At 45.8% G+C, this 23,818-nt stretch overlaps 1 protein-coding gene across 14 annotated transcripts in view; it reads left to right on the top strand.

The window, feature by feature from the left end:
* The window catches only part of svila (supervillin a), a 37,545-nt gene that overhangs the window by 7,595 nt on the left and 6,132 nt on the right, over positions 1-23,818 (top strand). For 4 of the 14 annotated variants that reach the window (XR_015098998.1, XM_086101888.1, XM_086101891.1 and 1 more), the window contains exons 1-24: positions 1,552-1,897; positions 4,684-4,747; positions 6,203-6,294; positions 6,413-6,476; positions 6,564-6,706; positions 6,778-7,495; positions 9,628-10,422; positions 11,541-11,575; positions 12,518-12,582; positions 13,017-13,147; positions 13,444-13,542; positions 13,814-14,099; positions 16,271-16,691; positions 17,064-17,238; positions 18,469-18,601; positions 20,467-20,523; positions 20,827-20,992; positions 21,197-21,283; positions 21,501-21,527; positions 22,022-22,108; positions 22,406-22,583; positions 22,657-22,829; positions 23,109-23,264; positions 23,510-23,646. Coding sequence is in view for 13 of the 14 variants with exons in the window: in XM_086101888.1 (XP_085958014.1) it covers positions 1,678-1,897; positions 4,684-4,747; positions 6,203-6,294; positions 6,413-6,476; positions 6,564-6,706; positions 6,778-7,495; positions 9,628-10,422; positions 11,541-11,575; positions 12,518-12,582; positions 13,017-13,147; positions 13,444-13,542; positions 13,814-14,099; positions 16,271-16,691; positions 17,064-17,238; positions 18,469-18,601; positions 20,467-20,523; positions 20,827-20,992; positions 21,197-21,283; positions 21,501-21,527; positions 22,022-22,108; positions 22,406-22,583; positions 22,657-22,829; positions 23,109-23,264; positions 23,510-23,646 (4,509 nt within the window). In the remaining variant the exon portion in view is untranslated. Of the gene's footprint in view, positions 1-1,551; positions 1,898-4,683; positions 4,748-6,202; positions 6,295-6,412; positions 6,477-6,563; positions 6,707-6,777; positions 7,496-9,627; positions 10,423-10,817; positions 10,953-11,540; positions 11,576-12,517; positions 12,583-13,016; positions 13,148-13,443; positions 13,543-13,813; positions 14,100-16,270; positions 16,692-17,063; positions 17,239-18,468; positions 18,602-19,831; positions 19,883-20,466; positions 20,524-20,826; positions 20,993-21,196; positions 21,284-21,500; positions 21,528-22,021; positions 22,109-22,405; positions 22,584-22,656; positions 22,830-23,108; positions 23,265-23,509; positions 23,647-23,818 lie in introns of those variants that run through there. The other 10 variants (XM_086101899.1, XM_086101897.1, XM_086101900.1 and 7 more) reach the window with 9 other exon arrangements.

The raw sequence follows: 23,818 nt of genomic DNA on the forward strand, positions 1-23,818 counted from the left end.
CAAATTGTCCTTTAAAACGGCTGACGCTGTAATTTGTCCAGGGAGTTGAATATATTATCCCGGCAGTCATGAATGACCTGGCTCATGGTGACGGGGTTACTGCGTATGCCGCAGATAGATAAGATAGACCGCGCTGTTTTCCCGTCAGCATCAGAATAACCACGTCGGGCTTCATGCCAGGCTCCTTGTTGAGGCCTTCTCAGCGCGGTCGATAAGCGCGTCACTGACGCCCGGACGTGGACGCGTGTATGTCTGCAAGTTTTCACGGGTGCATTTCGGCATCCGCAGGTGCGATGATCCGAATAGGAAAAGGGTGTATCGAGTACGCGGCTCTGTGCGATCGGAATGATTGGTTCATGTGTGCTTTGAGGAGGACTTTTGAGTGTCAAAAACGGGGAGCTGTGAGGCAGTTTAGGTACATTTCGCTGCTTGAGCCAAATGTTGCCGGATGGCTTTTGACGTTGCGGTTTGCAGATTGGTCACGGCTATTATCGTGGTTCACACGTCTTTCACGCAGCCTGTGTGTGATGAATTCCTTAATTCCCACTCAGTGTCCGTAGGTGTGGACGGACGTTCTTATTATGTGCCTTGAGAGCCACTTGGGAAATAATCCGAGGTGAAGTCCGCTTCTTGATTTCAGTCCGCTGGGATCGGCTCGTGCTTTCACATGACACCGACCAAAATTAGTGGCATCGACCCACAGGGCAGAAGCACAAGGGCACGGTGTAATTGTTTTGAGCGCTTTGAGCTGTAACGCCACATCGTACGTCAATTCTGGTATTGTCATCGAGACAATACAAGAAAACCAATTTTCTCAAACTCGTGTACTGTGCGTGCAAGCGGCACATTGGGTGTGAAAATATGAATTTGCCACTCTGAACCTCATTCATCTCCCAGTTTCAAATCGTAGAGTTCCGTCCAGCTGTTGCAAATGCCTTCCTCTGTTCTCCACGGAGCAGAAAGTCAAATGACACACACACATTTTTCACCCCACGCCAAAATAAAAAATGGTCGGGTCCCTTTCTGTACATCATCCTCCACTTCCACCCTGTAGGATTTGTGTTACCAAGTTCGATCTGGGTGCAGTTCTCCAGTAGTATTGGTCTCAATTTGCCTTGGGCTCTCTTTCTTGCCTCTTCTTTTTCCAGTGTGTGTCACATCTTATCTGGCTTCCTGTCTCTGTCCCTTTTATTTAATTCCTGCTGGAAGAACACTGGAATTTCTCATCAGGCTGACAGGGTTATTTCTACCGCTCTCGTCCCGCTCGCTTTGCTTTCCTCCCATCGAGCCTCTCTCCCCTTCCCCTCATGTCCAGCACGGGTTTCTTTGGCAACCCACTGGTGTGTAGGAGCCAAGGATTTGGAAAGCAGGCAGCACTCTCCTCTGACACTCCCAACTTTCCTTGCTTCTCGCTCATCTTTTTTTTTTTTTGTTGCTCCTCTGTGTCTGGAAGGCTGATTCAAACCTCTCGGCTGCAATCTGCCTGTGTCACCGGGCCTGGGTTAATGAGATTAGCATGTGCAGCACAGCTTGTAGCTTTGCATGTTGTGGTGGTGGTGTTGGTGGTGGTGGACACCCTCAGTGGGTCGCCAGAGAACTAACCGGGACCTCCTTTCTTATATTAGCCCTGCAGCTAGACTCGCGACGTGCTCTCTCTCTCTCTCCTCCCTGACTTGAATGCTACCTGACTTCATTCTCTCTCTCTCTTTCTCCCTCACGCTGTCCCAAAGCTGCAAAAACTGCTTTCTCGCTGCATCACCTCTTGTGCAGCTGCATTTCTTTCCATTTCCTTTTTTCAATTCACCCTCTCCTACCATTTTTTTTCTTTCCTTTGCCAAAATGTACCGGAACCCGTGGATTTCCAATTATCTGAGCCATGTCAAGTTTTGCAGTGAAGGTAAGAACAATGTTCTCTACAGCTCAGGTCATAGGTTTGGGATTCCGTTTTGGAGTCTGTGACAGATTACGCAGATTGAGGAGCCGCGGATAAGATCAGAGAAGTTGTCAGGTGATGCACAGCAGACTTGATTCCGTTCTGTTTTGTGTCCCACTTTTCAGCCAGCTGTCATTGCATTGCAGCTGTAGCCTGCAAGGACAGCCGAGATAAAGGACTCTTAACTATGCAGTGGTCTTGTCCGCCCCCCCCCCCAACAATAAAGAGTGTTCTCCTCAAGTACTAACTCTGTTGAACCATCAACAAAATATCCCGATGTTAACTATCCACCTTTCTTCTTTGTTAAATTTAGCAAATGAGTAGATGAATAATGAAATTTATAAATCCCAACCTGAGTTATAGTCACAATCAAATCGTCGACTAGTTGGTAATCTTACCGCTGTGATTATTAAAATGAAAAAAAAAAACAGAGCCTTGCTCAAGGGAAAACAAAACTTTGACAACTTCATGATATATTTACAGTCTGTGATTTAATTTTGATTCAATGATTTTGGCACTGGTGACTGACCACAGATCTACTCTATGTCTACTTCTCATGACCAACCCGTCCTTTGTGACGTTTCCCGAGTGAAGAGTGAGTGTTGAGACCCGCTTCCCCCCAGGGGGGAATAGTTTGCAATCCGCTAGAAGCTGCTCACAGTTTGAGGCTTTTATGCCCCATGCAGGAGGTTTGGTTGATTGAACATCAATGTTCTTTGCTGCCTGTTTTTCGATCCCGCAACGGAGTTTTTCATTGGACCAAATACTCAGTACCTCTATGCTGAAAAAAAAAGAGGAAAAAAAAGAATAGTACTTCATTTTAGTCATGTAGATTGTTTGTACATGATCTGGCAGACAGAGAAAACTTTCCCCTCTTCTCCTTGAAAACAATAGAATGAACCTTAACTAAACTCAAAGGACTTTTTTTCCAGGGTCTACCAAAGATGTTATGTTCTCATCACTTTTTAATTTTTTTTTTTAAAAACATTTTAAAAATAATGCATGAACCCTTTAATGATAAAATTCAGGCATATGCGGGAAGGGGTCTATTCTATTTAATTCGAAATGATTATTCCGTCTGTGAGGCCTGCACACAGAATGGCATTTTAGTTGTAAGGAGCATTGAAAGCCTAATTGGCTTATTGTGTAGCCTTTTGTTAAATCTCAATGCTTGCAGCCTTGGCCTCACCTCAGCTTGTGATTTCCCCATCTGTTTTGTAACGCTTTGCCTTCTAAACTGCTCTCGGAGAAGCTTTAGTCACAGTTTGAGGCTGTCCACCTCAATGAATGGCGAGGGCAGACGGAGTATGTGGGTAATTGCTCGGAGACGTCGACGTCCATGCGCACACGCAGCACGCGCTCTCGCGGTGTGATGTAATGCCGTCAGATCAAGCATGTCGCCTTTCCTTTTGGACGCTGTAATCCAGAGAATCGAAGTTAATCCTATATCTCACCTTGTACATATGCTGTCTCTTCGGTTTTGCTACCCTTAGTTGTCAGCATGATGTCATACTACAGTACTGCCAGTAGCAATAATATTGTTTTCCACTTTGAGTGTGAGAAACGTAAGGTCAAAGGTCAGAAACGAACGACTTTGCTTTTCAACAAAGTATCATTCATGACAGATTGATAGTCATCGATATGTTGGAGAGACATTCTTTCTTCGGTATCAGACGTAATACGGTTGTTTTGATTTTCTTTGTGTGCGTCCGTTTTCATAGGTTCGACTATTTTGTATCAAACCATGAGATGGCTGTCAACGCAGCCATCTTAGCTCTTTCAGGTTTTTGCACGGACCGGATTACAACCAGCTGAAACAATAAAAGACCCTCCCCAAACACAACCAGGCACACTGCCCTCTGCAAACAAGCTTTCTTTCATCCCAAAATATTTTTTGCTCGAGTGGGACTGTTTTCATGTATCAACCCTAACATGCCTAATCGGACCAACCGAGATGAGATTGTGGCGATGAGGGCTACAGAGGGTGGTGTTGGAAGCGAGCGGTCTCGAGGGGAAGGTTTTGGGTGGAGCAGAATGAAGCCAGTACGTGACTCAGCCCTGAAGTAAACTCTTGAGAGGATGCGGCGAGACCACGTTGGTCGTGAAGTTGCCTGCATCGAGCAACTCTCAGGTCCAAGGATTCCAACAAACAAACATTTGACACTAGGACTCGTCACCAATAATAAGGTGGACTCTGTATTGCCTATAACCATTGATGTTCGTAGGTTTTCTGATCAATGTACGTCCAGTGGCGTTTGAGGAGAAAGGAATAAGAAGAGTCATTTCTCTTTGGGCTGTCTTCCATTTTTCATGCTGTTTGTACCGCCCAGAGCCATGAATGTGCTTGACTCGTCCCTGGCATCGTCCCAGCCCGCACTTGCACAGCCACCTTGACGTGTGATCAGACTTAACCGTGCCTGCGACACACCAGCTGTTACTAAAAAGACATGGGTCGTGACATCATCCACACACAAATATTTCAGATATAGAAGCAGTGAGGTCATTCGAAAATGACTTCTGTGCATCTTTGAGCTTGGATGACTGGGAGTTTTTGAGCACAATATGTTCGTTGTTTTGAAAATGTGATTCAGCCAAGAGGGTTTTATTTCTGCTAGTCCCCTCATGAGTGTGGTCTTTCAAGGGGCCAGATATACATACTTGTTTTGTGAGGGGTTGCAAATACTCAAACCAAAGCCGTTGCAAAGGGCTCGATGATCATGACATAAAGTGTTTCTCTCCTCTGTCCTCAGGACTCGCAAGCGACAGCCCTATTTCACTTGGCAATACCAGATTGCTTCAGAGGAGAGCTCTTAGGTAAGATACACTAATATAAGAACTGATATATAAGAACTTTTTTTTCCTTCGCACAAAATAAACCAAGTACGCCATTAGTTTGACTAAATGTTAAATAGATTGAAACCGCTAAAGCTGCTCCTATGATCCTGCTCAATGTCAAATTTGCTTGGTTTTCAAAACAACTTCTCCCCCTAAAAATGAAGGTGATGATGATGAATATCAGGGGCTTAGCTCTCAGGCCACCCCTTGTCCAGTGAGATCTTGTATCCCCTTTGGCCACCCCACTGAAAAATGCCCAGCTACGCCCCTGGTGAAAACCTCACAAGCTCATTTGGACGTGAATAAAAAGGATACTGTATGGTAGAACAAATTTAACACGCCTTTGTTGGGGGAGCAGTGTTGCAGAAAAGAAAATAGAACCAGCGGGCGTGTCCAGTTCAGTAAATGTTTGTCACCTTGTCGCCTGCTAAAATAGTACCATCCTACTGCAGCATTCGAGACACTGCTCAGCAGGCTGTCAAATACTCCACCCAGCCTCTACGTTAGCCTTCTACTGTTAAATTACCTTTGCAGCAGTAACACAAGTGTGGGAAAGAGGCTTTCACGTAACAGCATTGTGAATGTAGCGGTCAAAGGAGTTGGTATTTTTGTAGACGAGGTTCAACAACTCTGTGGTTTCCGCAAGCGGCAAAAACTCTCACAGAACTTTTATTATTATTATTATTATTCACATCTGGAGTACATTTTTTTGGAGGTTTTAGATCAAATTCCAAGTCACCACAGAGAGATGTATTGTATATCTGTTTAAGATTGAAGGGTTTAGTCAAGCTGAACCATATCATTCAAGATCCTTGCTGAAATGATCCGGTGCAGAACAAAGTTTCTTGATAATTGAATTCAAATGAGTGGATGAATGCATAATTCATATTTCAAGAGCATTCTGCCTCAAGCGGTTTCATATGAACTGTTGATCAAACCCTGGTTAGTTTAGCATTCCATTTCCAGCTACAGTACATCAATTATCCATCCATCCATCCATCCATTTTCCGAACCGCTTGATCCTCACTAGGGTCGCGGGGGGTGCTGGAGCCTATCCCAGCCGTCTTCGGGCAGTAGGCGGGGACACCCTGAATCAGTTGCCAGCCAATCGCAGGGCACACAGAGACGAACAACCATTCACGCCCACACTCGCACCTAGGGACAATTTAGAGCGTCCAATCAGCCTGCCATGCATGTTTTTGGAATGTGGGAGGAAACCGGGGCACCCGGAGAAAACCCACGCAGGCCCGGGGAGAACATGCAAACTCCACACAGGGAGGCCGGAGCTGGAATTGAACCCGGTACCTCTGCACTGTGAAGCCGATGTGCTAACCACTGGACTACCGGGCCGCCCTACATCAATTATGTTCAAATTTTTATTTTTATTTTTTCAGTTTCAATAGGCAATAATACTACTTTTCCTTTAACCCTCAGCTTCCAAAAAGAATTCTCCTTTGACGAAAAAGGTGATCCAATCAAAGTTCCGAAGGACACAGATGTTAGTCTCTTGGCTAATCTCAACAAAGGTATGTAATTGTTTCTATTTTTATACAGCACTTTGAACAAAACAAGGATCTTTTGTACGTGATATATTGTCTTGAAGATTAGCTGGCTGATTTTTTTTTCCCTTCATTTCTTTTTAAGTCTCTGAGTTGAGGAAACGATTTGAAGGCATCACCACAAACGCGAGTGACTGGGAAATGAACAGGTGGGGAGATGATCGACTTTATTGTGCTGGTTTTTTTTTTTTTTAGTCTACTGATGATGATAACGTTGCTCCTGCCCATGTGCTTAGAAAGGAGCGCATCGCTCGGCGAGTGGAAGGCATTGAGGGTGAGGTGCATCCATCCCTGCTGCCCAATCTGGTGGCCAACCGACTTCTGGAAGAGGATACACCGCGATACACAAGAGCTTCTGACCCCTGCGAGCCATGCGGTGGTAAGGATTCTACGATGACTCACGACTTAGTTGTCACCATACAAACGAGACCCAACTTGTGCTCCCTGCAGTTACTGTGCAGAGGTACGGGATGGAAGGGTTTGAAAATCCAGATCTGCAGCCTATGGTTCCCGAGCGACAGTCCAAAACTCAATGCAGATCTGATCCTAAAGCCTCCAATCGCACCGATCATGTCTCCAGTTCATCCTCATCCACCAAAGTGGCTCCAGAGCTCGAGTCCAAAGCTGAACGCATTGCCCGCTACAAGGCGGAGCGGCGTCGGCAGCTAGCCGAGCGCTATGGCATCTCTTTGGACCAGGAGCCGGACATGGAGCATCCATCCCGGTACACTCGTACTCTGAAAGAGTCTGAGGGTTCCGAGAGGCGTAACACATCGGAGTTTGTTCCGGATGCAGAGAGCGATGTCGCAATGAATTCCTACGCCTCCACCAGTAGCCCCAGGAGAGGGCAAAGTGTGCCCCAACACGGCCACCCCGAGACCGGCTATGAAATGAGTCGAAGCAGAGTCGACTCGTTCTCAGAGAGGGAAAGACTGATGAACTTGGAGAATCAACGCAGAGCAGCCGCTCCCGAGTCCTCCACTTACATGGATGTTACATCATTGTCGTCCAGTGCTGCAGTGCCTGCTAAGGACTACACAGCCCCGGGCGTACCGCCAAGCTCACCCAAGATGAGCCCACGGCCTTCTCTCCCCTCCCCTAAACACGGGGTGTCACCCGGTGACCTCTTTATTGAACAGCAGGCCCATAACATACTCAACAGACATGGGTGAGTACTTCTTTTCCATTCTCAGATAGTGTCTTGTGTACTGCAAACTTAAAAGAATCGGTGTTTGGCATATCCCCAAGACCTGATGTGTCCATTTGCTCCTGACCCTTCTTCTACTTGACACCGTGACAAAATATGGCAGATTGAGAAACTTTGAGTTCAACTCCAGGCCGCGCTGTTGCAATGGTGCTATTGGCTTTGTAGCTGAGCAAAGTTAATTGCTCCTCTTTGGCCTCTTTTTTTTTGTTTGTTTGTTTTTGACAAATGTAGTGCTTTTATCCTTTCGTCCGGGAATGGGAGTTGGGAGGCTGGGGGAGGTGTTGGTGGGAAAGGCCATTATTTTCACTCATCCTCATTTGGATGCCCCCCCCCCCCCCCCCCGCCCCATCCCCTTGTAATTCCTCTTTAGTGCTTGAAAGTGAAGGTGAGTGTGCGGATTGGTGTGACTCATTGGCCACATCTGTCCTGCACCAGAGCACGATGGAACAACTGGTTTACTTTCCCAACTGTTGGTTATCTTTACTTAATCAGTTCCATGCGACGAGTCTGACGACATACGCGTTCATCGAGGTCATCGCCATCTTGTTCTTAGTTGACTTAATTCAGTAGACCACATTGAATTTGATTTGTTCCGTTGCTATCCACTTGACCTAAATGCTGCAATTGTTGTATGTCGAGTAATGTGCATTTTCCTCAGCACATTTTTAATTGCTATATTCTATAAAATATGAAAAACAGCTTCTTTGAGCAAGCTGCTTTTGTGTGGAACAGCTCTGTCAATGTCACAATGTTCATTAAATGTCTCATTAGAGTCAACCAGCTTCCTTAAAAGGTTTCTGCTAGTAGCCCGAGCACCCGTCATGCCCATCAAGCACTTTGTGAAGTGAACTCTTTGAGTAGGGGGGGGGGGCACATGAGTAGCATTTTGCCCATGGACTCACATATTTCCCTTCAATGGTACAGTACAAGGGCAAAACTGTGCACTGATTGGTTCCTCAAGACTGACGCTGATGGCGACACCCACTCCTTAATCAACTGGCCCTCGAGGTACACCAAAGCTGGCCGGCCGCGTCTGATCCCAAATCACCCTCATGTTCCTTTCCCATCAATCCTTAAGAGCAGTGATTCTTAAACTGTCAGTACAAGACCCAGCTCGACTCCTTGAAACGCTCCTTTTTATTTCTCGGAGCGGTTTTATTTTGAGAGTAAAAGTATGGTTATTGTTGTTTAAGATCCGTGATTGACCAGATGACACCTAAGAATCTCTGCTGTTGAGCGTTGAGAGCCAGCCGGGCCCATCGCCATCATCCACACTGCCCCGAGTGTCTGCTCACTTTCCTCAGATCATAACTTCATTCTCAACCTCATTCTGGTGTGAAAAGTTGAATCCCCTGACTGAAATACATTGAAGGACTGGACCATATTCCGCAATAACATACAACCTATTAACCACCTGTAATATTGCAGTGTGACATTGCAGGAATAATGCAGTTTTGATTGAGGATTTGTGTTATTAATTAACAGATTCACCTTAACAAGTAAGGTTATGTATAATTGAGCAACAAACCACCCGCCCCCAAACATTTTATTTATTTCCAAAAACATATCTGATAGAGAAAAAGGAGTAGAGTTGCATCTCTGTTCCAATACTCTTATATTGCTCATAATATTAAAATATATATTTATATTGCAAACACTACTGTGGTTTAATCATACTTATTTCATGTGGAATTTAAATTGATCCGATACTGAGATTTTCTTGAGCTTAGTTTGCACATGCACATTCATGGTTAAGATGTAAGATGATAGTTTATTTCTATATATATGTATATATACAGTATGTATACATATATATATATATATATATTAAGAATCGATTATCCAATCACTTATTGCATCGCGCAATCAAATAATTCATTGGATTTTCAAAAATTGTGCCAAACATATCGTGGTGCGCGCTGACAGGGAAAAGCGCATTGCTTGACTGCAGTATCAACTTTCCACCAGTAGATGGTGCTAATAGACTGGGAAATGGTCACGACTAGTTTGAATACAGTACAATGGAGTTTTATGTGCAGATGTCAATTACAAGGTTGGGCGCAAATATTGACCAGCTCTTTGTCTCCCTGAAGAATCAGAGTTAGGGAGAGGCTTGCGAAGGAGGACTGTCACCAGAGGAGCCCAGAGCTGGGAAGTGTCGCAGAGGCTCCGACATACCGCCGACAATTTCAGCACCAGCCGTCCGCGCGATACAACACGGATCCAATGATTCCCCAGCATAACCACTCCTACCCTCACCATCATGCGCAATCTCCGCTTTGTCCCTCGGGGCCACCGGCAGCACCGGATATTGCTGGTTACCCCGGTTATCTGTCCATGACCTCCGGTGCTCCATCCAGGGTGGAGCAGCTCCCAGATGAAGAAAGTGAGGAGACAGGTGGCGTTAGGACAGAGGGCCTTCTACGTAGTAGGAAGGCTGTACTACCCTCGGAGATCCGCCGCAGGGAGAGGAGCACCGAGGACCCGCGCAGAGGAAGAGGAGAAGATGAGATGAGTACCTCCAAAGCGTTGACTGAGATTGAAGATCCTGCAAGAAGAGGTCACAGAGGCAGAGCCAGATGGGAAACAGTTGAGCCCTCCAGACACACTGGGCAGAGCAGCCATCAGCACGAAGCCAGCAGCAGGCCCCGAGAGCGTGAAAATCTCATTTACGTCCACAGAGGCGTGGCTGCATCTTACGTTCAACCCAAAGCAGATCCCGGTGATCAAGAGCAAAGCAATAGGAGCTTGCATCACCCCATGCAGCATCCTCAAGCGATCAAGAAAAGTCATGCCGAGATTCTCCAGGACAGCCGTGTGTCTGCCCAGCTCAGAAATTCTTACGTGGAAAGCTCCGCCACTCCTCCAACCGGACGCACGGCCGCACTGTAGGTTGAAACGGGCATCTTCGAGCTAGCTGCTGTGGACCTCACGCTTGCGCTCGTTAGCTAACATCGACTGCTGCTCATTGCTTCACAAGCAACTGTTCAGTGATGTTGCAGACTATCTGTTATGTCGAAAATTAACTCATGTGATGCTTTGACATTTGTCTTTCTCGTGATTGCTCTCTTAACTTGTATGTGCAGCCAGTCAGTATTTGGACTTTTGAAACTAACGCATGCAAGTGCTGAACGTCATTTCTAATTCGTGAGTGTGCGACATTTTGAATGTGCATTTGAACAAATTGTCGCTACTCGCCTCTTTTTCCTCTTCCTCATATGCTGTATTTTCTTTCCTTTGGGTACTTTTTGCCATTGCTCCCTCTCCTACGTGGGCCTTCCAGTGATGCAGTGAAGGGGGGCCGGAGGGACAGGGGCCGCAGACCCCTTCAGTATATCTATCCGGGGGAAAGTAGAAAGACATCAGAGAGGTTTAGGACGCAGCCCATCACCACTTCCGAGCGCCGGGAGACCGATAGGTACCCGCTTTGGATGCAACAATGCATGGCCGTGTGGGGCAAACTCTGCCAAATCTGTCATCCTGCATGTCGGAGAAATCTGAATTGTTCATTGAAGCGTTTGGTTGTTGCTGTTTCGTCAAAAGTAATTTTGCATAATCGTCCATAATCGCATTACGGCGTGAGCCAGATTATTGCCACAGGCCACTTTCCATGGTAGAAAATATGTAGATGCCATGTAGGAGTCCCTTGGCTTTAACATGAGCAAACAGAAACAATGATGTAAGGTCAAAGGTTGTTCCGATTGGGCCTCATAGCAGTGGTTTTTACATGTGATCAGACTCGGAAAGCATGAATTGCCATTTGTTGGCAGACTCCCCGGAACAACGGAGCTGAACAGACGTCCCTAATGTCTCGTTTGCCTTCCTATTTTGCTTTGCTGTTCTTCTAACCCTCATTGTCACATTTTCAGCACACGATAACCGTCTGCCGCTCACCAGAATGCTTCTCGTCCTGTATGTCGAGAGTCCAGCTCGTCACCGTTTGCTTTCATCTGCACGGACGTCTTGCCGATTTGACTGATAGTTTGCTTTTTGTTCTTTTTTGAAGGTCCTGCGTGAGCACCGAGTTGGCTACCAATGAAGGTAAAGAGCGATTAAGTGCATTTGTTTAGGCCAAAAGGTAGAATTACCTTTGACATTGGGGTGACAGTTGTGCTAATATAAAATGCTGAGCTATTAGCTTGCGTTTAAACACGGCTTCATGTGGTGTTTGGTGTACTTGCTGCGGGATCTTTGACTTTCAGGATCGACGCGAAGGCTTATTGTACTGTACAATAAGCATCATAATACATGTTTTTTTCCTCGCTTTGCAAATCTTTGTAACTGGATTTACGACTTTGCGGTCCTCCGCACCGCGCATAGTTGGGAGCAAAGAGAAACCACAAAAGCGGTGGCTGGCCTCACTGTTGAGTCAGTCTAAGCCGGGGGCAGACAGGTGTGAGTGGCACGGCCGCACGAACAAACACTCTGAAGGATATGTGACATGACATCATCCAATAAACATTCTCTCTGATTGACAGTTGGTCTCCCTCCTTCCCTTTGAGTCAGTATAGAAAAAAAAGGGAGAAAGAAAGGACCTCTCTTCCATTAACACCAATAAATCCGCTTTCAATACCGAGGTGTGACGTGACAATTTATTTTTGTGTCTAAATTGGGCAGAAAAGTTTGTACTGCTCATACAAGTCCCAGAATTGTTTACGTGACCTTGAAGTGGTATTTTATGCAGAGAAGACAACTTGACTAAAACGCATGCTGGCCTTGAATGGTCAAAAAAAAAAAAAAAGAGAGAGAGACTGATTCCAGTCAAAAGCAAGTGCATTTTCTGTTTTACCCAAATTACATTTTTTTTTTCCGGGGAACAAAGAAAACACACAGAATATGGACATGCATGCTTTTTATTGGGCTGCAACATTTAACTAAAGTTGGAGCATCTGCTGAATGTGGCACAAAAAATATATATATTGAGATGGGTTATCACAAGACTACATTTTTCGGTCTCCTCCCCTTTTTTTTGTGTCTGTGTAGCCGATGAAGAGAAGCTGGACGAACGGGCCAAACTGAGCGTTGCGGCCAAGCGCTCTCTCTTCAGGGTGAGCTTCACTTTCTTCCCCCGTCATCTTTTCTGTCATTGACGTTTGATGCGGGCAACTTTTATGCGTTTGACCCTAATTTTAAAATCAGTGTAGGTGCTCTTCATCAATAACACTGACTTTCACCTCTCTGGCTCTCAGCTGAAACCAACAACCTGGAAATATTGATTTGTTTTCACTGCATTCCTTGGACCCGTGTGAAGCCCTGCGATAGAACAAGCACTTCCTTCTGCATGAAATTGGCCTCGAGCATTCCGGGTCGACTCTGAACTCTAATTTCCAAACATTTCTGACAGCAATTTGCTATCTGGGTGATCAGCCTTTCATGACCGTTGTCTAATTGTTCCCGCTTCACTCATTGTGTCATTTTGCACGCATATAAAATATCCTTTGGATTCGTTGATGGTCACGCAACACTTGATTCCAATCTTTAGGAGCTGGAGAAAAATATCGGCTCTGGGAAACCCCGCTCGAGGAACGCCGCAGTGGACCGCAGGCTGAGGCGGACACAGGACCGATCCAGAACTCAGCCAGTCACCACCGAGGAAGTGGTCATCGCCACCACGTAAGACATGAGCACGCACTGATGTTCAAGGAAAAGTCTTAACGTTGTGGAAATGGTGGCACCTCGGTTCACGGGTAAAATGGCGTCCCAAGAAAAACTGCCGTCCAACATTTCATTTGTAAGAGCTGTTGATACATTTTCAAATGAAATGTAAAGATTTGTGGACGCAAAACCAACATTATTTGTGAATTCCTACTTCGCCAAAGCTTCTGACCCTGTTTTTATTTTCCTTTTTTTGTTTTTTCTGTGAATGTGCGTCGGATTACACTGTACGTTCGCGTCCTGGACCACTGTAGCGCTCCCCCCCCTCATGTGCCACGGACTATGACAGTGCACGCTGCTGTAGCGCGCGTCTCTAGCCCCACCCTCGTTTGCAGCGCCTTCCCTCCAAGCAGGTATCCTGGACACGCGTGTGTGCGCACCAGCGCTCGAACCCGACTACCAGCGTGTGACTCCACCGTTGATCTTTACTAATGGCTTGGAATTGCATGCTACCACATCATATATTGTCACTGATATGATTCGATAGGATTCCAAAGTAGCGGTGATGACTCACTGCATGTACGGTCAGATTTCATCTCTGTTGAATGAACAGCCCAGAGCAACACAAGATAGCACGAGGTGACCACAGCTAAATATTTCCTGGGCCTCTCATCCTCCTCGCAGTCTGCAGGCGTCGTCGCATCACCACGCCACCGCCCGGGAGCTGGCGCCAGAGGCTCAACGAACACAAGAGACTCAGAAGTGCAAGGAGGTGGCCTCAATGGAGGATCAAGCGCAGGCCAATGAGGAGCCTGACCTCTGCACGCTCAGCCTGGCGGAGAAGATGGCGCTGTTTAACCGGCTGGCTCAGCCCCCCACCAGAGTGACGCGCACCAGGGGGGACACGCGCCAGCGCCGGAGCAACGCCCGCTATCGGACGCAACCCATCACTCTTGGTGACATGGAGAAGGTAGGCGCCAACAGTTTCTGCTGACACCCTCAAATAAAAAAAAAAAAAAATATTGTGCCATTTTATATTAATTGAAAAAGAAAAAAAAGATCAACGCCACTTCTTATTGTGTGTAGTGAATAGGAGATATTTTTTGTGCACTATAACTAAACTTAGTCAGTAACTGTATGCAACTAGTACTACTTTGCAAAAAAAAAAAAAAACTAAAACAAATAAATGTTTGAACTTCAATGACAATATATGATTCCAGTGTGAAAATGTTCTAGTTCTGGAAGTCATAATCAGTTGAGGATCATTTGTTTGCTTTCGGGGGGAAAAAAGTTCCATGGTAGTAGGAAATAAGATAATGGACATGATATTCATTCATTCATTCATTTTCCGAACCGCCTAATCCTCACTAGGGTCGCGGGGGGTGCTGGAGCCTATCCCAGCCGTCTTCGGGCAGTAGGCGGGGGACACCCTGAACCGGTCGCCAGCCAATCGCAGGGCACACAGAGACGAACAACCATGCGCACTCACACCTAGGGACAATTTAGCGTGTTCAATCAGCCTGCCATGCATGTTTTTGGAACGTGGGAGGAAACCGGAGTACCCGGAGAAAACCCACGCAGGCCCGGGGAGAACATGCAAACTCCACACAGGGAGGCCGGAGCTGGAATCGAACCCGGTACCTCTGCACTGTGAAGTCGACGTGCTAACCACTGGACTACCGGGCCGCCATGGACATAATAATCAATGTAAATCTTAGGATGACAAAAGAAAAAGAAGCATGCTGTCGTGGCATTAGTTAGTCACATAAAGTAAACCAGTAAAACCCTTTTTCTTTTTTGTTAGACAAATAATTTTGGCGTTATGCGTATTTCTACTGAGGAGTCTTCAGATGTTGACTGCCAGGATGAACAGGAGCGTTGCGAGAAGCCGGTAGAAGTCCACCAAGTAAGCGTGCCCTCGCTTGCGGAAATGTAGACAAAGCGTCCGTGGAGGAGGCGCTTCTCGGAAATGACCGCGCATTTCTGTCGGCACGTCACGTGGCTTGTGTGCGCGGGATGACGTCGTGAGGACTGTCTTTGTGGCGTGACTCCACTCTGAGTGCGCGGCGCATGGCCAAGCTTCTGACTGAGTGGTGCCTCATCATCGTCGTCGAGCTGTGTCGCTCAAGCGGCGGCGGTTGTGGATGTGCACTCACCGGACAAGCAAGATGTCCGTGTGTTTGTGGCGGCGCTGAGTTACGCCGCCACATTGGCTAGATGCCGCTGTTTGGCATGTCAGAGGCTGTTTTTGAGTTTTCAAAGCGTTTCTTCTTTGATGTGAGGTGTAGCTTCTCGCTTTTGGCTCATCATAAGTGCCAGGTTAGTTTGAGAGAGAGAAGCTCCAAGCTGGCATCAAAGCACTACTTATATCCAATTGGAACACCATCTCCCTTCAACATAATTCTTTGGTACCAAGATGCCACAAGATAGTGGCAAAGCACTACTTTTGTCCAAATAAAGCTCCTCACTGAACTTCAACATTGTTTCTTGACACCACAATAGTGGCGCCAAAGTGATACTTTTATTGCTTGGCCTGTGCATAGTAACCGTGAATAGGTGAGTTTTTCATCAAATAATGGTGACTAGGTTGAAAAAAATATATCCCAAATCCCATGTAACGCAAAGGGTTCACTGCAATTACAATTTTACAAAGTCAATGATAATGCTAACTCGTGTGAAATTCTAAGATTAATTAAGATTCATCAAGATATCCTTTATTTGTCCCACACTGGGGAAATTTACAGTCTACAGCAGCAAAATTGGGGGGTAGAAAGAAGAAAAAAAAACAGTGTTTGCATGCACAAAAATAAATGTTTCAGAAGCATTTATTTTTTCTTTATTATTATTATTCTTTAGCATGGATTATCGCGAAACCGTTTCATCCCTAATTACTGCAGTTGACATGTAGCTCATTGTACACTCTAAAGTATTACGTGCAGGTTGTAGCTGGCATGGCTTTGTGATGTGGGCTCGCCAATGTAATGGGCCTGGACCCTGCAACGGGCAGGAAGTACACTGCACCAGGCAGGCCGCCATGAGTCAGCATGTTTCTCTGTGATTTGATGTGGCCATGTTTGTAAATGTTACACGGGAGCTTCCAAACAACAACTAACGCACGTTTACATTTGTCGTCTTGTTTAGCTTCAGAATGGGACAGGCTCTGGGTTTGAACACCTCCCTGCGTCGTCATCCTCGGCGCTGAGAGGAGGCACGGTGTCCACCGACAACGCAGGCGACATCCACTTAACGAGGTTGCCGGTTGAAGCCGCCCCGAGGCCCCGCGACCCCGCGGACCACTACGGTCGGCCTTATCAAGCGTCGCAGCATGCGGAGGAAGGAACAGAGCAGGCAGGGGGGAAGAGGGCGCTCCCCTCTCCTGAGGGAGAAGTCAGGCAGGCAGCCCTGCCTCAGCCACACACTGGAAGAGAGCGAAGGGAGGAAGAGGAGGACCAGTGGCTATCCAGGGGCAGGTTTGTTGAAAACATGCCGGACTCGAACCACGACATGTTGCTGGAGAGGCAGGAACAAAAGAGTCATCCAAGGAGCAGAACCTTCAGTGGAGGTGAGGACAAAAGAATTTGGTTTCACTCTGGTTACTTATGTAGTGTACCCTGTTTAAAATATGATACTGTGTGAAAATGAAAGAAATATTTCACATTTTTTCGCTTTACATCCACTATGCGTGACCATACAAAAGTAAAAGTCGCCGCATTGTGTGGTCATGATATATTTTTCAGCTAAATGACAACTTTTGATTTTAGCAGAAGCTATGCAAGTCTGGCAATATTACAAAACAGCTTTGAATGTAACGGCTTTCAATTTTAACCTTCCCCATCCTCCCCCCTCTCCACAATCGGAGAAATTCAATCGCGCATTTCAGCCCATAGTCGAAAGCTATTATTGATTATATTGCGGTGTGTGTGTGTGTCCGCAGCTGAGCTGCCCGAGCTCACTTTTGTGAGATCCAGAGCAGCGTCCGCTTCATCGAGGGGCGGCGTACGCCAGCCTGACGAGGTAGAAACGTACCCCGACGACGCGGAACTAACAGCCGGCACGTTGCAAGACGACATGTGCGACATGACGGCCAAACACATGTCCATCAAACAGAGGTGAGCCTGCTGCTGGGAAGTAGAAATTCAGTTCCTGAAACATTGAGCAATTGGACATATGCACTCAAAGGTTTTGAGAAGGTCAAATTAAGTTCAGATGTAAAGGTTATAGTGCATTTGAGATTCCTAACACTCACTTTTGGGGAGTCGTTTATATCCAATGATTTCTGCACAGATGTTTTTCATACTGTTTTGAAGCGAGGCGGTGATTCGCTTGTTAGAACTTGCAGTGGGAATTCACGCGAGAAGCCGAAAAAGTTGACGTCTTCAATCTGGACCTTGGCACCGGCAAAGGGTTTATGTTTTCGGATCCAATTTTTAACCACGCGGCGGGTTTGGTCGTGAGAAACTCAATCGCAGTGCACACATTTGCGGCGATATACGCACGAGAAATCTAAAATGGCATCTATCAGAGCCTGCCATTGATTGCGTCACGAGAATTATGTAAGCTGGGTTCGGTCCCATTTTCACAGTTGCTCTTGAAAGCACGCACCAGACAGTCATTACCATCCATATTGACTGGTGACATAATGTAAACAACATAGAAGCTCAAGGTCAAGTTTTTTTTTTTGAGACTCTCAGAAATAGGATAAGAAAAAAAAAATCCATAATACATGAAATCTCTTATTTCCCTGCAGCTCATCTTAGTTTCCCACTCTCGTTGCATTGACATTTCTAAGCAGTGCTCTATTTTAAAACCGTTTTCATCTGTGATCCAACTGAGCACTGAGTTGTGATGTGACCTTGGCAGCTTCAAACTGGCGTTTCCTGACTTTCCTTTCACTCTGTGGACTTTTGAGGGGGAGGGGCTGGGGGGGAACTCCATGGTTTGTTTTGGACACGTTCTAACCCGAGGATCTGTACAGGGTCAAGAAAAATGATTCCTGTCCGTTCAAGGGGGGGGGGGGGGGACCACACTGAAATAACTTGAAACTGACGACCGTAATAATAAATGGAAACATACTGAAAATAAATGAAGGAAAAAACATCTGACATTTCTTTATTTTTTGTGGTCTGACACTTATTTAAAAAAAAAAAACAAGCTCATGTAACTGAATAGATTGCTAATCCGTAAATACGGTTGAATGGTGCTCCATTCAGTGGAGGAAGGATCACTGGAGGAATTTGTACAAAGGACCGCTTTGTCTCCACTCAAATTTTCTTGACTTCTGATTCCCTCAAATGACCCGCGGGACAAATTCCCCTCCTTTTGCATCCTCTCACGTGTAGGGTGGCTTTGCTGAAGAAGAGCGGCGAGGACGACTGGAGGAACAGGATCAACAAGAAGCAGGATGCAGTGAAGCTCGCCGTGGCTGAGCAGCACGCTTACCTGTGGGAGGTGGAGCAGAGCTTCAAGAAGAAGGTAACCAGATGACGATAGAAAATGACGCTTTGCTCAAATCATTTTTCAGTTTTTTTTTTTCCAGCTGAAGTCACAAAAGCATTTTCTGCCCATGTGACTTGAATGCAGAACCAATGCAGGAGGCGCGATGCCTCGCAGTGTTGATGTTTCCCGTTTGGCTCTTTTTATGCAACAGAGTTTATTATTGAGAGTTTGGAGGCTCTCTTCAAAGATAAGATAAGATATCCTTTATTTGTCCCGCAATGGGGAAATTACAATCAGAATTCAGAAAGGAAAAAACGTTGGGTAGGGAGAGAGGGAAAAAACAATAAAAAATCTTTCCTGCATGTACAAAAATTCTAGATTTTTTTTCTTTTTGACATTCTGGCATGCCGGGTGATGGTTTTTGAAGGGTGTGTGTGCATATGTTGGAAGGTGCGAGTACACAAACCTCTCTTTTTAGTTTCATTTAGAACGGCTACATCACCTCGTCTGTTTATGTTCTCCGTACCGGAGTGTGTTCAGTTCCTCCTCGCGCCTCTGCTGACATACTGGTCTTTTTTTTTTTTTTTGCTGATCAAATTTTTTTCTTTTACTGTGTTTGCTCTGGCATTCACAGGTTAGACATGCTGCGCTTGGAATGTTTTATCATCTCTGTAACGAGAGCTATCATTGATGGAAACCGAAGTGAAGGTCTGCGATTTTGAACTTGTGCAGTATTAAAACAAGATGTTGACAGAATGTAATTGAACCTCCAATCTGTTCTTGGACACTCAATAACTTGTGATTTGCCCTGGCACATTTTTTTTCTCCATCATTTTGGAAAAGGTATCATCGATAAAATATAGATAACACCTATTTACTCTATGGGCGATAGTCACATTTTAACTGTCACACAAGTGTAAAAATAAGTTAACCGCTGTGAATATCAAATCCTAAAACCAACAACTTAAATGATGAATGACAGACTCGATGCCGACCGCAGAGGGGTCTCTTGTTTCACTCGCTTTTACATTGTAGCGTTCATCATTAAAATGCTTAAAAACTTCAGCTTTTAAACGTGGTGATGGTAGTACATTTGTACAACAATGAGCTTTCCCTTAAAATTGCCAATTTAAGGTATTCCTTTACCTTTTTTTCCACATCTGTTTGACCATAAATTTGATCGTTTTCCGAACTCAGCGGCATTTGACTTAAAATTAAAAAATCGATATATTTTAAATAAAACTTTTCCTGCCGCTGCTTGTGTAGGGCGATGAGAAACTGATGATCGATGATCTCGCGGTGTCTGACCAACTATGGGTAAGGCCAGTTGACTGCAGAATGCTGCTGTTTACCGAGTGCGCACGGTACTCATCGACTATTTGCACGCCCAACTTGTTTTGCTAGCTTGACTGTTGACGTATTCCTCTGAGTAGCTGTTTGAGTTTGCCGATGCTTTTTGTGCTGCTCCTGTTTGCCAATTTCCCGTCTACGGATTTTCTTGACGTGTGCTTCATCTTCCCTGTCTTTTGCCAAAGCTGTGACGACGTGTCTCAAATACAACCCGGCACATATAATTCCATTAGTCTGCATCATCATTCGAGTTAATGCCAAAGCAAAAAATATATATACCAAAATTATTATAGATCTACAGGTATTTTTAATGTTCCCTTGGATCAAGAAGATATTTCACTGCGCTATAAGTGACGAGAAGATTTCAGCTCATAAAATCAAAATTCATCTCGTGCATCTCCCATGCAACTCGACCGATGATTCCCAAAGGCCGTGTCTGTTGCGGCTTCTGGCTCATCCCGAATATTTTGGCCTGATTCTAGCTTCACTCCCAATCCTGACTTACCGTCTTACTTTCTTCCTCCCTTTCTCTGTTTCTGTTGGCTGTGAAGGCCCCCAAATCGTCCAGATCAATGCAGGTGGATAAGAGGCACCCCTGGAGACGGAAGGTGACCTTTAAAAAATAAAATAAAAATGTATTCCACCCACTTTTCTCTCACCCAACGGCAGTTTTAAGTGCACAAGGCTCCAAAGCTCCTCACAGAGATTGATTCGATTTGCTTTGAGAAAATGCTAATTGAATTGACCCGGTTAGAAGCGCTCGCTTGGCTGTTTTGTGTGCTGTGAAATAATCCGCTTTGAATTAAAATCTTGCACAAAATACTCCAGAGAGCGATCAAACTCACAAAAAAGGATTACTCCCGGAGCATTTTGTGGTTGGCTTGAACGGTTGTCACTCTTTCTTGTACCAGAAAATCACAGAGGCCGCAATGGAGTCGCAGAGGGTTGAGGCTCAGATGTCCATCCAGGAGAGGAAAGAGCAGATCGAAGCTCAAGAGGAGGCCTGGAAGTCGAAAGGCTACGGAGCGGCCAACGATTCCACCCAGTTCACTGTGGCTGCACGCATGGCGAAGAAAGGTCAGAAGATTAGATTAATTGGCACAATAGTTTATGCATCTAATGTGCAGCTCAGACATGTCAAATAGTTATTCAATCATTCCTCGCGACTTATTAATGATGGCTGCCACCTTGCGCAATCGAATTGAAGCAGAAGGAGAGATTTCGGCGCAAGTCCAGCACGGTTCCAACTGCACCGCGTGAGTCTTGCTTTGCTTCTTGCAGGGTTGGTCTCCCCCTCTCCCTTGCAATCATCATTGTCGTCACCTAAACCCAAGAACGGTGGCCCTGCCATCTCCAAACCACACGATGGTCAGTATTTTTTTTCCGCCCCGTCACTCCTCCATCTGCCTTTTTATACGTCGTGTCACCTCACTGTACCATTTTTGTCACGCCGCTATCATTTTCTATTTGAGAGATGAACTCTTGACCATTTCAACTTGCTTCTTTTCCTGTTTCGTTCTAATATTAATCACTCAAGGAGAAGCTCAAATGACATTCTGCCGTGTTTTGTATTTATCTCTAACAGATGTGGAGGAGATGGATGATGTCCAAGGTTTAGTTAATTTTTTTTCCAGCTCTTGGCCGATGTGCCGTTTTGTTTTGTTTCAAACGCTAACGTGTTTGCTGTGATTGTGCCGTAAATTGTGTGGAGTCGTTTTTATTTCATCACGTCTTGAGCAATTCGAGGCGTCATGAGTTGGCTGCGACAGACAGATGCGCTGTTCATAGTCGGCAGATGAACATCGTATTGTTGTTACTGACATTTGGTCAACTTTTAAAACTGTAATGAATGAATAAATAAATAGATGTGTACAAACACTTTCAACCATTTAAAATGAATAGAAAAACATTGATGAATTGAACGTGTGTGACTTCTTTTGACTAACAGTTGCGAGTAGATTTGGATGGCTTATGTGACGTTCATTGTTAAAAGTCACCATGCGTGACATACTGCCTGCCTGCTCTGAAATGGCATGCGAGCTAAATCGAACACGGACGGCTCCGGTTTATGATTCTAATAGCAGCTGTGTTCACGTTGCGGTGCAGAGATCAAGGCGGTGCCGGATCTGAACCTGGAGTCGGACAGGAAACTGGAAAAGCTGGAGTCATTCCTCGGCAAGATCAATAGTAAAGGTCAGACCTCAGCCTCGTGCGCACACATTCAAGGTTTTGCCGGACTAGTTTTGCAATTTAGGGGATTCTTGGTTTACGATTGAGTTAGGTACATCATTATTTGTGCCATGCATTTAACTCATTCAGTACCAGCCAATTCTGGACCAAGTCTGAAAAGACGTTCAAAAACGTCTTTGGGAGTGAATGAGTTCAGTCGCTTAATCTGCTTACTTTCGCTGCGTGTATATAATAATTAAAAAAAAAAAAAAAAGATCCTCTAGTTTGTGATTGCAGTGGGCCTTCATGTTGTCACCTCAGTAGCAGCGCTGCCCGAGGCCACTGTCATGGTCACAGAGAAGAAGATCAAAGAAGTCATGACGCTGGAGGATGAGACTTTTTCCAAGTTCTATCGCCAAGCGGAGGACCCGCCGAGCATCACCAACAAGGTGGAGCTGGCTGATGACTTTGACGCCATCTTTGGGCCTCAGGTTCCAACGTAAGTTGGACATCCATCCTCAGTGATGAGTTTACCCGCAAGAAAACGACAACACTCTCTGACCTCTCCTTAGGCTGATGTCGGACATGGTGCAGCACAAGCGAGCGGTGCGCCCGACGCGTAACGTTCCGGCGTCGAAGAACCCGCTCAAGATGCTCGCTGCCAGAGAGGACATCAGACACGAATACACGGAGCAGCGCCTTAACGTCGGTCTGCTGGAGAGCAGGCGGATGAAGGCGGAGAAAAGTGAGCGGGATTAAAATGCGGCGAACCCCGCTGCTCCGACTGCACTGAACTCTGCCACTCTAAATTTCAGTTTGTTTTTTTTAAGCTACATGGACTGTTAGTTTCTTTTGAGAGTGTGACACCCTGTGGCCCCTCTTGTAATTGCCTCCTACATTTCCCGACAGGAATAAATAAATCTCGTGTTCTCTATTTACGTCCGCCAGACAGATGCCTGAAATGCGGCCACTGCAGGTTGTTTGTATATGACGATTACAATGTGTTGCCTTGTACCCAACGCAGCCAACAAGAACTCCAATTTGTCCGATGTGGCCCTGGCCGGTCTCGCTAGCAAAGAGAACTTCAGCAACGTCAACCTGCGCAGCGTGAACATCTCTGAGCAGATGTCCAACAACAGTGCCGTGCCCTACAAGAAATTGATGCTCTTGCAGGTCAAAGGTCAGTCACGTTCTTTGCTGTTGACAGACGAGTGCAGTCACAGGAGATATTCCGCGAATGATTAAGCCCACCTTAAAAAACGGACTGCCGCTTTGTCAGCTGGTCGACTTGACTGCTTCCCCTTGAGCAAGATCCGAGTCTTCACAGTTGCTGTTTCGTTTCTTGTGTTCTTATCTTTAGACAATATGTATTACCGTCAATAAACAAATAGGTGACTTGGTAATCAAATGTGTTTGTTCCGCAAGGCCGCCGGCATATCCAGACCAGGCTAGTGGAGCCAAGAGCATCATCACTGAACAGCGGCGACTGTTTCCTCCTCGTCACTCCTCATCACTGCTTCATCTGGACCGGAGAGTTTGCGAACGTCATTGAGAAGAACAAGGTGAGGCCCGATGGCTGCGACACTGCCAGGATGGGAAAGATAATTAAGGTGAAGGTTTATTTCAATATTTTGGTGTGCGAGGTTGCAGGAAGCTGAGACAAACACAAAGCCATTTCCCCTCCGCGGGGTCAGCTGGCCAAACCGGCTGCTGACACAACAGGATAGCTTTGCG

Source organism: Hippocampus guttulatus, chromosome 21, assembly GCF_054856545.1.
Source record: "Hippocampus guttulatus isolate MCC_2025c chromosome 21, RoL_Hgut_1.0, whole genome shotgun sequence".
In the NCBI taxonomy this organism is placed as follows: Eukaryota; Metazoa; Chordata; class Actinopteri; order Syngnathiformes; family Syngnathidae; genus Hippocampus; species Hippocampus guttulatus.